At 39.4% G+C, this 17,039-nt stretch overlaps 1 protein-coding gene and 1 pseudogene across 17 annotated transcripts; both read left to right on the top strand.

Annotated features, from left to right (window-relative positions):
* The first annotated feature begins 5,067 nt into the window (after window positions 1-5,067).
* Window positions 5,068-16,602, top strand: LOC103414299 (cycloartenol synthase-like). Of its 17 annotated transcripts, XM_070817704.1 has the most exons (18): window positions 5,068-5,138; window positions 5,696-5,880; window positions 6,125-6,214; window positions 6,309-6,503; window positions 6,587-6,671; window positions 6,885-7,051; window positions 7,385-7,573; window positions 7,742-7,965; window positions 8,049-8,122; window positions 8,254-8,376; window positions 8,451-8,549; window positions 14,379-14,443; window positions 14,541-14,587; window positions 14,672-14,815; window positions 15,265-15,442; window positions 15,610-15,690; window positions 15,918-16,001; window positions 16,334-16,602. In XM_070817704.1, the coding sequence occupies exons 3-10, from the start codon at window positions 6,188-6,190 to the stop codon at window positions 8,352-8,354; spliced, it is 1,062 nt and encodes a 353-aa protein (XP_070673805.1). In that variant the 5' UTR covers window positions 5,068-5,138; window positions 5,696-5,880; window positions 6,125-6,187; the 3' UTR covers window positions 8,355-8,376; window positions 8,451-8,549; window positions 14,379-14,443; window positions 14,541-14,587; window positions 14,672-14,815; window positions 15,265-15,442; window positions 15,610-15,690; window positions 15,918-16,001; window positions 16,334-16,602. The 17 variants fall into 17 exon arrangements, with proteins under 17 accessions (XP_070673805.1, XP_070673809.1, XP_070673811.1 ...); XM_070817708.1 differs by lacking the exons at window positions 5,068-5,138; window positions 5,696-5,880; window positions 6,125-6,214 and having other exon boundaries at window positions 6,261-6,503; window positions 7,742-7,949; XM_070817710.1 differs by lacking the exons at window positions 5,068-5,138; window positions 5,696-5,880; window positions 6,125-6,214; window positions 8,451-8,549 and adding an exon at window positions 16,134-16,200 and having other exon boundaries at window positions 6,261-6,503; window positions 7,742-7,949; window positions 8,049-8,171.
* Window positions 8,908-11,914, top strand: LOC139193885 (uncharacterized; annotated as a pseudogene).
* Window positions 16,603-17,039: the final 437 nt, after the last annotated feature.

The raw sequence follows: 17,039 nt of genomic DNA, 5'->3' as shown, positions 1-17,039 counted from the left end.
TCCTTTTAAAATACATTTCTTCTTTTAAAGAACAATTTTTTTTTTAATATTCTTTTGTATGGTATTTACATACTGTATTTGGGGTTCCCTTGAGAAAGTGAATTTTATCTTTGTTCCTTCAACTTCAGGTTCAATACCTTCTTCAGAAACTTTATATGGGTCAAGCATATTGATAAAGGGCATACCTAAAATCACAGCATGGCTTAGTCCTTTAAGCATAACAAAAGGGGTTTCAAAACAAACCTCGTCTTGAATTAAGGCGGCACTCGACACCTTACACTGAATTTTCATAAGTTGGTCAGTTGCACTTCGTAGGCCTTGAGAAGTTTTTGAGAAGTATTTTGTTGGTACAACTCCTTCATTTATACAATTTAGGTCTGCTCTGAAGTCAACGAGTATTTCTATTGAAAACCGGAAAGTTTTGTAAATAACAAAGGTAATTATAGAATACCACTTTAAAGAAATTAGCTTATCCATGCTACTAACATACTTTAGGATGGAGATGCTGCTGTTTGGATCAGCTAGTTTCATGACTAGTTCATACTCTGGCAGCTTATTCTTCTTCTTTTTTACAAAGTTATACATCAAATGTTGAAAGTCGATTTCAGTTTCAATTTTACTGTCTTAAAACTCTAAACCTCATCTTCATGCAAGAAATGATAGAGTTCTAGAACTTGAATTTTATGCTTTAATCCCTTGATTTCATCCTGTAAGGTAGGAACTGCATAACAACTGGATAGTCCTCGACTTGTGAGGTGGTGCCCGTCGAGCTGCTTGAGTCTTCGGGGCTTTGATGTAGAGGGAGGTCACACTTGGTACTTCCTCATATTGTAGGCGCTCCACCGCTTTTCGATCTTTTTATCGTTTCATGGTGGCGAGGGTGTAATTACTCTTGTCGCCTACTCTGCTGATCTTGTACGGACCTTCCCATATGGGATCTAACTTTTTAGAGCCGTATCTGTGGGCAGTGATGAAGGCTTTTATTATAAAATACAATAGCCATATTGTATATATTGGTATATTATATATTAAATATATATATATATATCTATTTGTATTATTATTCTATATAAGTTTAAAAAATTAAGTTTTATTCATTCATTTATTTTTATTATGAGAGTTTCTTATTATCATTAATAGGATAAATTTTACTTAACATGTTGTTGTCCAAAATTAAAATCAACTAGTATAGTATTAGTATAGGCAATAAGACATCCCTACAAGTATGAAAAATATGAAAGAATATATAAACACTCGTGATTCTACATTCCTCCACGCGTAGACAATGGTTACACCTACATTATCGTTTAGATTTTTAAAACCATCCAAACCGTCATGAATAGTGTTTTTATTTGAGTGTAAAAGTAATAAAATTAATAATAATTATTGCAGAAGTGTAAGAAATGTAAAAAAAAAAATATATACCATCACTTGTAGTGACAAGCTTTATAACTTTCGTGAAGGGGTCAACTTCAAAATCCGATACTATAATCCATAAACCTTAAATTTGTATTTAACCGTTGATTGTCGTTTAGACTTTATTCTTTATATTGAATTTCATTTTTAAAATTTTCTTTTTTGAAAACATGATCTTCTGGGGGATGTAGGAAGATGAACGGTTGGGATCTTTGATATCATGTTCTGATATTTACGGTTAATTGAAATATGAGTCGATGTTATATAGTTTGTAGAGACTTTATAAACACCAAGCAATATTTTCACTAACGGTAAAACTCTAAACATAATATCAATGATTTGAACTATTCATCTTCCTATATCCTCTAATAGATCATGTTTTCAAAAAACAAAATTTGGTGAGAAAAATGAAGCATAAATGTAAACAACAATCAATAGTTAAATTTTGATTTATGATTTATATGATTATAGTGGCACATTTCAAAGTTAAGCCCTTCACCAAAGTTGTAAAGTTTGTCATTACGAGTGTTTATATATTTTTTCTATATTTTTCACACTTCTACATTAATTAAAAAACTATTAAAGACTTTACTTAAACAATAGCCATAGGATAAATGAGAAGAGAGTGCTAAAGTAGAAAGCCTCATTGAAAATATCATCAATATATCAAGCCAAAGTTCCAATACCGTTTCCCATAGTGATTGATGAAAATTGAAGAGTTTGATTGTAAGAAAATGTGCAAGGTTCCTAACCTTGAAACATAACTCCCTTAATTTTGCAAATCTTTTGAACATTTGATATTTTGTAATGTTCTAATGTTTTTTTATTTTATTATTATACTCTTATTTTGGGTATGTAAATATGTAATACTTGAAAGACAAATGCGTTTTTATGTTTTGAATGTGATAATATGGTATGTATATACTTATTTAGTATTATATTTTTCATTTGATTATTTATTGATTTAAAATGTATTTTCCTAACGGGTAACGGGTCGGGTCATATTACCTATTAATATTATCGGGTCGATTTCAGGTTGGGTCATTTTACCCGTTTATTTTAACGAGTGTTACACGACACGACCTGTTAGATATCGGGTATGACACGAACACGAAAAATACAACACGAATGCCAAGTCTATCTAAAATAATGTCTTGATAATATAGAGTTGTGATTGGTGGTGGCCCTAGTATAGAAATAAAATGGTTGTGGTGAGCAAGAACAATACTGGCAGTGATGTAGTGAATTAATAGTGGCCAATATTTGTATATATATATCATTATCCAGTTATATTGGTAACTGTTTGAAATTAGATATGAATATTTTAATGCAAATTATGCATCAAGAACCAATTTTCAATTCAATTCACCAAACACTAGTAAAAAATAGTATTTGTTTTTTTATACAACAATGGGGAGACGTATTCTTTTGAGGATGTGAAGAAATATCTCACGTCAAAAGTTTAGCACGTTTTGTCAAGATTTATAAGGAGTTGAACTACTTCTTTATTTTTACGGTGAAAACTTAATTATTTTTAAGTATAATGAAACGAGTATGCTGTTATATAAAACAAATATTTAACTATTTATTAGAAGAATAATGATTTTTTTCCGTAAATACACAATGATTGATGTGCTCTATTGGCGAACAAAAGGAAAGAAAGAAAAGAAAACTAATAAAAAAGGTTCAAAAATTTTAAATTTTAACGATAAAGATAAAATAAAAGATAAAGTAAATACTATCCTAATTAACTTTTTAACGTAAAACCCAAGAAATCTAAAAAATTGATGCGTTCTCAACTTCACGGGGATTTAGCGACGTATGCAAAGTACATACAATCTCATAGGCAGAGAGAGAGAACAAAGTAAAAAATGTGGAAGCTGAAGGTAGGGGCAGAGACAGTGGGAGGAGAAGGTGGCGGTCAATGGCTGAAGAGTGTGAACAACCACTTGGGCCGCCAGGTGTGGGAGTTCCACCCAGAGACTGGAACCTCAGAAGAGCTTCAGCAAATTGAAGATGCCTATTTGGGTTAAAACCGAACTATAGGCCCAAAGGTGGAGTCGGCCCAACCGAAGGCCCGGACGAAACTTAGGGGGCAGGAAAATGGCCGCTTGCTCACCTACTCAAGGGCCAAGTGGTGTAGGCTGATCAGACTACACAGCCCAATAAAGCACTTTATGGTGGCATTCATGTAAAAAAGCTGATGAGTCATCACCTCCAAACCGCATTCGGGCAAGGTTGTGGCTACAGGAACCCAAGCCAAAGTTGTCTATAAAAGGAAGCAGAGAAGGCAGGATTCATGACACTCAAACAAACAAACAAATGCAAGCCAAAACTCTTCTCAAAGCCAGATTTGCCTTCCAAACAAAGTTGTAGTCAGCAAAGTCTTCATCCCATTCGGGACCAGCCTTTATCCCCCGCGGGATACTCTTTTCTTCTAACCTTTGTAATAGCTTTGCTACCTTGTTCAAACTTGTTGGTAGTATCGATTCACTTTTGTTATTCTCTCTCTCCCTAAAGCTCTCAGACCTTTGACAAAGCTGCAAAGATAGGGACCTGCAAGAAGATCAGCCTTAACTGATAAGGTTTAATCTTGCCCGACCTTCGTGGCTCTGTCTTTGTCTTTTCTTTCTTTAAAAAGCCTAGTAATATGTTGTATATTTCCAGTTATATACAAGTTGTTTCTAGCAAAATCATGATGAAAAGACGTCCTCAATACTTAGATCCAATTTGAATATATCTTCAGTGTTCAAACCAGATCCAAGTTCTAAGCCCGCAGGGCATGTAGATTTGATCAGTTTAAAAGTCCTTGGCCTCAAGGCATAAAAAAGAACTTTATGTGGACTTAACCCATCCACGACAATCCTTGATAAACGAGAAGTCCGAAGTTACTTGGAGCGCAAGTAATCGACCTATCTCTTAGTTTTGTTTCTACTATATCCTGATTGCCATAGAAAGCTTAAGTATGGAGTGGATTCTGATAGAAAGCCTCAAGGCCTACACCTAAGGCCCCACGAAGGCATCTATTTGGATTCACTCTATGCTGCGGTCTAGATAGTCCGAGTATAAAGATGAACTCTGATGGGAAGCCTCAAGGCCTACACCTAAGGCCCCACAAAGGCACCCATTTGGGTTCGTCCTACCTCTCGGACTCGGGTAATCAAAGGTATGATAGTAATAAAACTCCAGCAACCATAAAGACCAAATATGATATATCCAAGCACTGGTTTAGTTTGACAGGAAGCCTCAAGGCCTACACCTAAGGCCCCACAAAGGCACCTGTTATATCTAACACGGTTTCTCGGGAATATGCATATTCACAACTAAAACCTAACATCTATTCAACATCTGCCATACTAAAGATGGCAGTGGCACGCCTGAGCACCTACAAAGTTAATCTTGATTGCGAGCCTCAAGGCCTATACCTAAGGCCCCACAAAGGCACCTTTCAAATTAACTCTGTCCTTCTCTTTCAGCACTACCCGACGAGTCTTGCCCGAGGAGTCTTGCCCGATCAAGACTTGCCCGACGAGACTTGCCCGACTAAGCCCGAGAAGAAAGCAGAAGCCCTCAACCGACGCCGACCTCCCAGGGGAGCTGTGTGCTCGTTTGCCAGGAAGTCATCCTCGACGGATATTCCTGCCACGAACAATGCCCGCAAGGCTTTCTGGAACCACCGTTTCGAAAGGCGGCACAGCTCGGACCTCCTCATGAGAATTCAGGTTCTTTCATCTGGGTTTTTCTTCATTTTTCAATTCATCGACACTTTTTCTCAAGAAATTGAATATACTGCATATGGGTGAAAAAAGGTTAATTATTTACTGAAATTTGAATGCAAACTGTTCAAATTATGGTTGCGGTGCTCTGGATCATTGAAATATGTATAACATCAGTTAGAACTGTGCTCTATTTGACAATGTTGTTGAACAATGCGGTCGGGTTTTTCACACAGTAATGTAGGAACTAGGATTTCATTTGTAGTATTAGGCATTGTAAGTCTGAATGATGTTTTTATTTCGGGTGATCTGTGTTTGAGATACCGTGTTCTCCAATTGAGCTCTTTGAGGTGTTTTTGTATAAAACTTAAAGTTGTCAGTGTGTTTTATCCATTCTTAGAGTTAGTGTCCTCAATTATGTCTAATTTGTTAAACCCTTTCCAATACGAGTGAAGAATTTTAGTGGTTTTGGGCCAAATCGTATGAGTTTTGAAGTTAACATGTTTTGTAACACTACTTTCCATTTTTTATGTATGTGTTTTGTTCTTATTTTTGAAATGTAGTTTGCAAAGGAGAATCCATGTGCCACTAATCTACCACAACTCAAAGTTAAAGATCAAGAAGAGGTGATGGAAGAGGCAGTGACAACCACATTATGAAGGGCTGTCAGTTTCTAATCAACAATCCAGGCGCATGACGGTCATTGGGCTGGGGATTATGGGGTCCCATGTTTCTGCTTCCTGGTTTGGTAAGGGAGAAAAGTAGTAATCACTGTGTAATCCAGAAGATGAAAATAGGAAAATCTGTATGTCATGGTTAAACATGAGAAATAAATTTGACGTTCCTAAAGATGGCTACATATTCATTTCGGAACTTCACAGCCTTTCTTCTTAGTGAAAAATAAATTAACCAAGATTGTTTTTTTTACCCTTTATTATTTGGTCCATTCGGTAGTTGTTGCGTGACTAAGTATTACTTACCAATTGCAACAGATCATTACACTTTCAATTACTGGAGCTCCAAATGCTGTGTTATTGAAATAGCATCAACGTGAGATGTGCAGATATCTCTCTAATCATCAGGTAAGAATGGTTTTCATGAAATTAATGCGTTTTAAGAAAGCTTCGATTTCCGCATAGAAAAATGAAGAAATTCACTGATGAATTGTTTTTGCAGAATGAAGATGGGGGATGGGGTCTGCATATTGAGGGGCCAAGTACCATGTTTGGCACTGCACTTAATTATGTCACTTTGAGGTTGCTTGGTGAAGGTGCTGATGATGGACAGGGAGCAATCGAACTAGCACGCAAGTGGATATTAGACCATGGTGGCATGACTGCAGTTACTTCATGGGGGAAAATGTGGCTTTCAGTATGAACTCAGTGTTTTTCTTGTTGGATTCTACCAAGGGTGTAGTCTTTTAAAAATATTAGCTGACTCTTTGGTGGTTATAGGTACTTGGGGCATATGAATGGTCTGGGAATAATCCACTTCCGCCTGAAGTGTGGCTATTTCCTTACTCTCTTCCATTTCATCCAGGTCTCTGATCATTATCGTTACGTTTGACATTGATGCTATATGTTCATTCTAGGCAGGATAGAAGAAATTCAAGCCTCCTTTCATAAAAATATATCGATCAAATAAATAACATAGGTTCCATTAACACTATTATGTTCATACACTTGTCAATGTTGTTAACTGCCTAACTGCTACTCTTTACAGTTTATGAATTTTCAAATTTTCCACATACAGGAAGAATGTGGTGTCATTGCCGAATGGTGTATTTGCCCATGTCATATTTGTATGGGAAGAGGTTTGTTGGACCTATCACACCCACAATTCGGTCATTGAGGAAGGAGCTTTATACAGTCCCCTATCATGAAGTTGATTGGAATAATGCTTGCAATCTACATGCAAAGGTTGGTAAGAAACATCTGCGTACTCTGCTTTTTCCAGCTCCCCTGCATAAAAGTCCCGTGCTTGTGAGTTTAATTATACATTTTTTTTTACTTTTCATAGGCCTATTCACAGGTGAAATACATGATAGCTATTTGTAAAAGTACATTTTTTATTTAGGGATTTAGTCCGACGGATGTTTAATTGTTAGATTGCTTTCCTATAACTCTTCAAATACAATATAGCACAATTTCTGCATCTGTTTTACCGGATTTTAGTTCTACAGGTAATTATTGATGACAATTCATTTTGCATATGTTTTTAATTCTTACCTGGATGTTTTATACAACTTCTAGGAAGATCTATACCATCAGCACCCAATGGTACAAGATATCTTGTGGGGGTCTCTTCACTATGTTTATGAACCTGTTTTCACACGTTGGCCAGCAAAAGAATTGAGGGAGAGTGCTTTGAAGACTGTAATGCAGCATATACATTATGAAGATGAAAATACTCAGTACTTATGCATAGGGCCTGTTAACAAGGTATGCATTCAGAATAATTTTTATGCATATGATCATCTGCCAATAGATCCATACATATATTGACAAGGTTGCCATTGGAATTGCTGAATTGACATGTTTCTTTGGTTTACAGATTCATTCAGTATGTAGTTGTGTGCTTCTTGATTGCCTATTTCTTAAATGATGTAGGTGTTAAATATGCTTTGTTGTTGGGCAGAGGATCCAAACTCAGAGGCATTCAAGTTGCATCTCCCGAGAATCCCTGATTATTTATGGATCGCTGAAGATGGCATGATGATGCAGGACAGTTATAGCATTAAATTGTCTGGAACTGATTTTAAGATTCTTCCCATCTCTTCCCGACTCCCTCTTTCTTACCTGAAGCAATCTCAATTTGGTCTGGCATCGCTAGAGTTTGTTACCAACTTACGACTTTGCTGACATGCTGCTAATTGTGATTTTTATCTAATGTTTTTTTTTTTTCCTTTTACCGCAGGGCTACAATGGAAGTCAAGCATGGGATACTTCTTTTTCCATTAAAGCGATCATATCAACTAACCTTGTTGAAAAGTATGGACCAACTTTAAGAAAAGCGCATCAGTATATCAAAGATTCCCAGGTTTTCGTGAGCAGAAAATTTTACCGTATCATTTAACAATTATGCTCATTATCCTTGCTTGACTGGTACTTTTGCTTTGAAGGTTTTAGAAGATTGTCCCGGAGATCTGAACTTTTGGTATCGTCACATTTCAAAAGGTGCTTGGCCATTCTCAACCGCCGATCATGGATGGCCTATCTCTGACTGCACAGCAGAAGTGCTGAAGGTAGCTTGCACACTCAGCATTTCACATACAGAAATTCTTTTTATTACAAATTTAATATTTACTTCTTTGTGCAGGCTGCCTTATTACTATCAAAACTTCCAGCAGAAACAGTTGGGGACTCATTAGATATAAAGCGTTTTTATGATGCTGTAAATGTTACCCTTTCCTTACAGGTAAATCACTGGCTGTACGGGAGTTGAATCCTACCGACATAATGTGTCAACCTGTATTCTCTTTATAATTTATATTTTCAAAAGAACCCTCCTTGTCAATATGTCACGATTCGTATCAGCAGCTCAGCTCAAGTGATGCAGAATGCATCTCCTAATTCTACTTGGATTAGCTTTCCTTTTATTAGTTTTCCTATTTTAGTTAAGAATTCCCCGTTGTTAAAGGATTTCTTATTAGTTAAATTGCTTTCCTAATTTTTCAAAGTTTGTCTCTATAAATAGAGCAGATTGTAATCTTTTAATTTAATTTTGATGAATGAAAAATCTCCTTACTAGAATTCCCTGATTTCTTCCCTTTCCCTTCGTCTCCTCGACCCCTAATTCGTCTCCTCGATCTTTTACTTCTTCTCGGTCCCGTCACACCCTTGTTCACCCTAATACTACCGCAGTTCTACATCAATTTGGTAATCAGAGCCTACAATCCCTTTCGTTGGCGTTTGATCCCTGCCATGGCACCCCAAACCGTGGCCAACCTTGCAGAACAATGTCATACGTTCCAAAACAAAGTCACGGACGATATCGCGAGCATAGAAACCCAACTCTCTAAACTCAGCACTGACCTCAAAGAAGAGTTGGTACAGGCTCACGCCCATCGTTCAACGACGGACCTTGCCATCACTAAACTTCAAAACTCCGTTCAGTTACTTATCAACCACTTTCGGGTTGAACACGCTGCAACTTCGTCTTCCTCCACAGTGATCCCAAGCTCGTCTACGCCACCACCAACAAGTGGCCTTTTGCCCACTCCACCGGTGGATCCTAAATTAAAGGCAGTGTCCTACGGAATGCCGCTTAGCTCCACTGGGTCTATGCCGCCACTCCATTATACTCAACACACAATAGGTCCTCCTCCAGTGACTCCTCAGGCTCTAAACCTCCCACCCGCTCCACATGATCAGTACCCTCCTCCCCCTCGCCAGTTTGACAACGAGATCATCCGCCACATCAAACCTATCGCTCCTACTTTTGATGGTCGTGGGGATCCTACGATGTTTCTTGATTGGATCCAAGCCCTGGAAGATTATTTTGCTTGGTATGATTTGACGGATGCTTATAAACTACGCATTGGTAAGATGACATTACAGGGAGCCGCTAGACAATATTGGAATTCCGTGGAGGAGCAACTATACCAACTGGGACAACAGCCTGTGACTCTTTGGGACGAGATGAAATTCAAGCTTCGCGAACAATATCTTCCTACATTTTATCGCCATCAATTGTATGATCAGTTATGGACCCTTTCACAAGGAAGTTTTACCGTTACAGAATTCCACGCTCGTTTTATTGAACACAAAATACGTGCGGGGCTTCGTGAAGAACCCGACATCACCATGTCTCGTTTTATTCATGGTCTTCGGGACGATATCAAGCGTGAAGTCCGTCGGTTCCGTCCGTATACTTTGGAAGATGCATATTGCCATGCATTGGAAGCTGAAACCTTTTTGCGGCCACAACGTAGGTACACCGGGACTCCCGGGTATCCTTCCACTTCTGCTCCAAACCGCAGTAATCCAAGCTCCAAATATGGCATCACTGGTCCACCTGCTCCCACGGTACCTGCCACAGAGAAGGGACCAGCCCTATCCACGGCTATTCACCTCGAATGCTATCGTTGCCATGCTAAGGGCCACATCGCCTCCCGTTGCCCCCACAGAACTTTAAATATTAGCTCCAACACTGAGGACCCTCGTGTGGACGAGTATGTGGAGCCCCTTGAACCTATTTATGATCCCGACCTTGATAATTGTTGTGAGGAAGAAGCATTGCAACAACTAAGTGTTATGCGTTGTATTTATTCAGCATCTACACCTCCACCTCCTGATTCATGGAAACGCACAAGTATCTTCCAGACTTATGTCCCTTGCGGTACCACTCGATGCCATCTAGTTATTGATGGGGGAAGTACGCTGAATGTTATTTCTAAAGCTGCCGTCGATCGTCTTCACCTTCAGGCCGAACCACATCCCCATCCTTTTCAAGTCGGCTGGGTAGATAAAACTAGGTTACCTGTTACTGAAAGATGTCTTGTTCCTCTTCAATTGGGTCCCTGTCACGAGAAACTTTATTGTGATATCCTACCTATGAGTGTTGCACATGTGCTACTAGGCCGGCCTTGGCTTTATGACCGTAACGTCAAAAGTTGCGGCCGAGAGAACACCTATACTTTCCAACATGAAGGGAAAAACATAACACTCAAGCCTTCCAACCCAGCCATCAAACCAATTAAGGAGGTTCAACCGACACTGCCCTTAAACGGGAAGGCTTCGGAGCATCGTTTAAGTATCTTATCACCTGTAGATTTTACACATGAACTACAAGACACGGGTGTGGTCTTTGCTCTCTTGCTTAAACCGGTCTCTAAATGTACCCCCACTCCATTTGTCGAACCCATACGGCAGCTACTCACGGAATTCTCTGATGTTATACCTGAGGACTTACCAGATGAACTACCTCCAGCATGAGAGATTCAGCATGCCATCGACCTTGTTCCTGGTTCACAACTTCCTAACCTTCCCCATTATCGTATGAACCCACCTGAGCGAGCGGAATTAAATCGACAAATCCAGGGGTTGCTGGCTAAGGGTTTTATTCGTCATAGTTTAAGTCCTTGTGCTGTTCCAGTTCTCCTTACACCAAAAAAAGATGGCTCCTGGCGAATGTGTGTGGATAGTCGCGCCATAAATAAAATTACAGTTAAGTATCGTTTCCCAATACCGCGACTTGAGGATATGTTGGATGATTTGGCTGGTTCCCAATGGTTTTCTAAGATAGATCTTCGCAGTGGTTACCATCAAATCCGAATTCGTGAAGGAGATGAGTGGAAAACCGCGTTTAAAACCCCTGATGGTTTATATGAGTGGCTTGTTATGCCCTTTGGCATGTCCAATGCACCTAGCACGTTTATGAGGGTGATGACTCATGTGTTACGGCCCTATATTGGCAAATTTCTGGTGGTTTATTTTGATGACATCCTTGTATACAACCACTCTCGAGAAGAACATCTCAAACATCTTCACTCGCTCTTCTTTACATTACGAGCGGAAAAACTGTATGCTAACTTACCCAAATGTTCGTTTCTTCAACCGCAAGTTCTATTTTTGGGGTTCAATATTTCTGCAGCTGGGGTTAGCACCGATCCCACTAAAGTGGAGGCTATTACTCGTTGGCCAACACCTACGACATTAACAGAGGCACGCAGCTTTCATGGTCTCGCCTCTTTTTATCGCCGATTTATTCCCGGGTTCAGTACTATTATGGCACCAATAACTGATTGCATGAAACAATGAGCGTTTCTTTGGACCCCTGCAGCTGCCACGACCTTTACAATTTTGAAGCAAAAGATGAGTCAAGCACCTGTTCTTCGACATCCTGATTTGACTAAAGTCTTTGAAGTGGCATGCGACGCTTCCGGAGTCGGAATTGGTGGCGTGCTTAGCCAAGAAGGACATCCAGTAGCCTACTTTAGTGAGAAACTTAATGCAGCAAAGCAACGTTATTCTACTTATGACAAGGAGTTTTATGTTGTGGTACAGGCCCTTCGGTATTGGCAATATTACCTATTGCCAAACGAATTTGTGCTATATTCCGATCATCAAGCTTTGAAATATCTCCACTCTCAACGCACCATCAGCAGTCGACATGTCAAGTGGTCCGAATATCTACAGATCTTTACGTTTGTTTTACGACACCGTCCAGGCATTGACAATAAGGCAGCTGATGCCTTAGTCGCGTGGCTACTATTTTGCACACAATGACAGTTGAGGTCACTGGGTTTGATCGTATTAAGGCCGAGTATTCGTCGTGTCCAGATTTTGGAATTATTTTTCATGAAGTTTCCAACGGTAACCGTCGTGAGTATGTGGACTTTATTACAAGGGATGGGTTCTTGTTTCGGAAAACCCAATTATGCATTCCTCGTACTTCTCTTCGTGAATTCCTTATTTGGGAACTACATGGTGGTGGTTTGGCTGGACATTTTGGTAAAGATAAAACCATTGCCTTGATGGAAGATCGTTTCTATTGGCCGTCGTTAAAACGTGATGTTGCTCGGCTCCTCTCCCAATGCCGCACATGCCAGCTAGCTAAAGCTCGCAAACGTAACACAGGTCTGTATACCCCTCTACCAATCCCTCATGCTCCTTGGAAGGATATTAGTATGGATTTTGTGCTTGGTTTACCTAAGACTAGTCGCGGCCATGACTCTATCTTTGTCGTAGTTGATCGCTTTTCTAAAATGGCGCATTTTCTACCTTGTGCCAAAAATACCGATGCTTCTCATGTGGCCAAATTATTTTTTAAGGAAGTAGTTCGTTTGCATGGCCTCCCTGTCTCTATTGTTTCTGATCGTGATGTCAAATTTGTTAGTTATTTTTGGAAAACCTTGTGGAAGCTTTTCGGGACTACTTTGAAGTTTTCCTCCGCTTTCCATCCCCAAACGGATGGACAAACGGAGGTGGTTAATCGCAGTCTTGGAAATTTACTTCGCTGTTTAGTTGGGGATAAGCCTGGTAATTGGGATCTCTTGTTGCCTGTGGCTGAGTTTGCTTATAACAACTCAGTTAATCGAAGCACCGGTAAAAGTCCTTTTGAGGTTGTTCACGGGTTTTCTCCCCGATCACCTGTGGATCTAGTTGCTCTTCCTATGGCTGCCCGCACCTCCGACTCTGCTACGTCGTTTGCTGAACATATTAGACAACTGCATGATGACGTCCGTCGGCAAATAGCCATGCACACCGACAGTTATCAACTGGCCGCCAATGCTCATCGTCGTCACCAGGAGTTTCAGCACGGGGATTTTGTTATGGTGCGGATCTGTCCTGAGCGTTTTCCTAAGCAATCTTTTAAAAAGCTTCATGCTCATTCGATGGGTCCTTATCGTGTTCTTAGGAAGCTTGGGTCCAATGCTTACTTGATTGAGTTATCTGCCACGATGCAGATCAGTCCCATTTTTAATGTCTCTGACTTATCTCCTTATCGGGGAACCTTTTCTCCACCCCTGTCGATGGATGTTGCTCAGAGTTCCATTCCTCCTATGGCACCACGACTTTCGTCCACTATTTCTGCCCCTACAGAGCAGATTGCTGACGTTTTGGATCATGAAGTTGTGACTTCGTCTACTGGAGGATCGACCTGTTATCTGGTTCGTTGGGTGGGAAAGCCTGCTACTGAGGATACTTGGATTACAGAAGCTGAATTTCGCGAGTTGGATTCCAGTCTTTTGCACCATTATCAGGATGCTCTTCAGGATCTTGATTTGGCAGCATCCCGTCCTCCTATCATCCATACTTACAAACGTCGTCGTTGTCCTTAATATTGGCTTACTCGCCTGTGTCGAGTTCTTTTCAGTAGGGGAGAATGATGCAGAATGCATCTCCTAATTCTACTTGGATTAGCTTTCCTTTTATTAGTTTTCCTATTTTAGTTAAGAATTCCCCGTTGTTAAAGGATTTCTTATTAGTTAAATTGCTTTCCTAATTTTTCAAAGTTTGTCTCTATAAATAGAGCAGATTGTAATCTTTTAATTTAATTTTGATGAATGAAAAATCTCCTTACTAGAATTCCCTGATTTCTTCCCTTTCCCTTCGTCTCCTCGACCCCTAATTCGTCTCCTCGATCTTTTACTTCTTCTCGGTCCCGTCACACCCTTGTTCACCCTAATACTACCGCAGTTCTACATCATCAAGTCTTAATTTGTTGACAGAGTATTTACATATTCCTGCATTTTGGTTTTATGAGTATTTAACTATTCCCCTAATCTTTGGATTCTTGAAGTACTGCGGAATGACGATGGTGGTTTTGCAACTTATGAACTAACTAGATCATACCAGTGGTTGGAGGTAAGTATCATTTATATGCTGCCTAGCCTGCTCATGTTTTTTACCATCATCTAATATGAATCCATAATGCATATGCTTAACTCTATCCTATTTTCAGCTAATCAACCCGGCTGAAACTTTTGGTGACATTGTTATTGATTATCCGTAAGATTTCTGTACACTTTATTTTGAATTTATCCTATATCATGGAAAATGCCTGAAGTCATCTTGACTGGAACGGGGATGCAGATATGTTGAATGCACCTCAGCGGCAATTCAAGCACTTGCATTGTTCAAAAAATTATGTCCTGGGCATAGGAGTGAAGAAATAGAAAACTGTATTGCTCGTGCTGCAAAGTTCATTGAAACGATACAAGCAACAGACGGATCTTGGTTTGTAACCAAATTCAATTAAAAATAGGTGCATACATATACAGGGCATGTCATTCGTGTTTGGATGTATGATGGCTGAATGGTTTTGGTTGTATTGACTTCGATGTGTAGTCCAAGTGATCCACGAAGTCAATGCAATCCCGCTAGCAATGGTCTTTGGCATCCACGACTTGCACAATTGAGAACTCATGCATGCATACACATTTATTGCATGATGCTCTCTTGTCAGACAGTCAGACATGTAAATCAAAGTCAAGTTTAAAACACTGCATATTCGAACATCATTCCATCTTGCCAACAATCTTTATCAACAGTTGAACGACATAACAATTTAGACTGTTTGGTAGGACAGAATCTCTCACCTCTTTCTCCCTCTCTAATGTTTGACAATTTAGAAACATAGTGATCTTCAAAGTAGTCGCACCAATTTACACGAAGATTTATGATAGGTATGGTTCCTGGGGAGTATGCTTCACCTATGCTGGGTGGTTTGGAATAAAAGGGTTGGTTGCTGCGGGAAGGACATAGGAAGACTGCTCTAGCATTTGTAAAGCATGCGACTTTTTGCTATCCAAAGAGCTTCCTTCAGGTGGATGGGGAGAAAGCTATCTATCATGTCAGAACAAGGTTTAATGATTCCTCAAATTTGAAATATACTTTCTTTTGTCTTTCATACCCACGGAGCTTGCTTCATTCCTTCAGTCAATTGCTGGTTTCACTCGCATACTCATTTGGCAAGATGTATGATCTACGTTACACTTGCATCACTCTAATGCTGACTGTTTATATGTCAGGTGTACACAAATCTCAAGGACAATAGGCCACATATAGTTCATACTGCATGGGCTATGTTGGCCCTCATTGGTGCCAGGCAGGTACATTTGGATATCAAATTCATCTCTTCTCCCTCCCATGCGATATATTAAATTTATCCTTCGAGTTCTTCATCCACTTATCGAACTGGCTGCTGGCTGCTGCATAATGAATCAATGATTTGCAGCTAAACATAGTTTTTGGAACGTTTTACGAATAACTGTATGAACTTCCACATGTTGCTGACTTTAATACCTGTATTTTCTTCTCATGTTTGCCTCTTTGAAAGGCTAATAGAGACCCAACTCCGTTGCATCGGGCAGCTAGGGTACTAATCAATTCTCAAATGGAAAATGGAGATTTCCCTCAAAAGGTAATCTAGCAACTTTTTCCTCAATTTTTCACATAAAGTTCTTTGTACCTTCTTGACCGTGCAATCTACAATTACCAGTTTACATGGTTTTTCTGTCGCCATAGAAATATATTATGTTTGGTTTGATTATAGACATGTTAACTGCCATTTTCAACACATCTAGCCAATGTAGAAGAAAATTGTACAGAGAGAAATGCAGGTGTAAAGACCTTTATAAAACGAAAAGATATATCGTGAATCCTTGATAACCCCCTGTGAATTCGAAACTGCATAGCTAATTTTCAACCTATTTGTAACTAGCACTACCAGTAATGTTTTCATTCCCCATACAGGAGATCACTGGTGTTTTCAACAAGAACTGTATGATCAGCTATTCAGCCTACCGAAACATTTTTCCCGTTTGGGCCCTCGGAGAATATCGTTGCCAGGTATTGGACACCCTCTGAATGATTGTTTATTGTTCAAGGCTTAGTCCTCCGGATAATGAACTGATGTTTATAAACCTGTATGAGAGCTTCAACTCAGCTCAAAACCATGTAATTCTATTGGTAACATACTGCATAATCTTTATGTTTATTAATTCAAAATTGTGTTTGATCTATTCAGAGATAAAAAGAACACTGGAAACAGAAAATTTAGCTCAGTAGGGATAAACGCAAAGCTTTTCTTATTCTTTAATTATTCGTAGATACATCGATGTAAACATCCATGCATGAAGCAACACCGTTGAAGATAGAAATGACCAGAAGACATGAAAAGTAGTAAAAGTACATTTCAACCGGCGATTCGTTTAGGCTTTGGAAGGCAACGGAACCGTCCGGCGGTATTATGCAAGAGCCCAGAGCGGGTAGATATTTCGCTGAAGACTCCAGTGATTTCCTGCGGTATAATTCAGTGATTGATTACAAATTTATTCATATTCCAACATGGAATGTTATTATGCATTTGATCTTTTTCCTCATGAGTCTTGCAATGCAAGTTAGGTCTGCACGATGAAGAGGTTCGGGATCTCTTTCTGCATGTTCAGCATGAATCAGA

Source organism: Malus domestica, chromosome 17 (assembly GCF_042453785.1).
Source record: "Malus domestica chromosome 17, GDT2T_hap1".
Taxonomy (NCBI): domain Eukaryota; kingdom Viridiplantae; phylum Streptophyta; class Magnoliopsida; order Rosales; family Rosaceae; genus Malus; species Malus domestica.
This window is presented reverse-complemented; position numbering and strand designations above follow the sequence as displayed.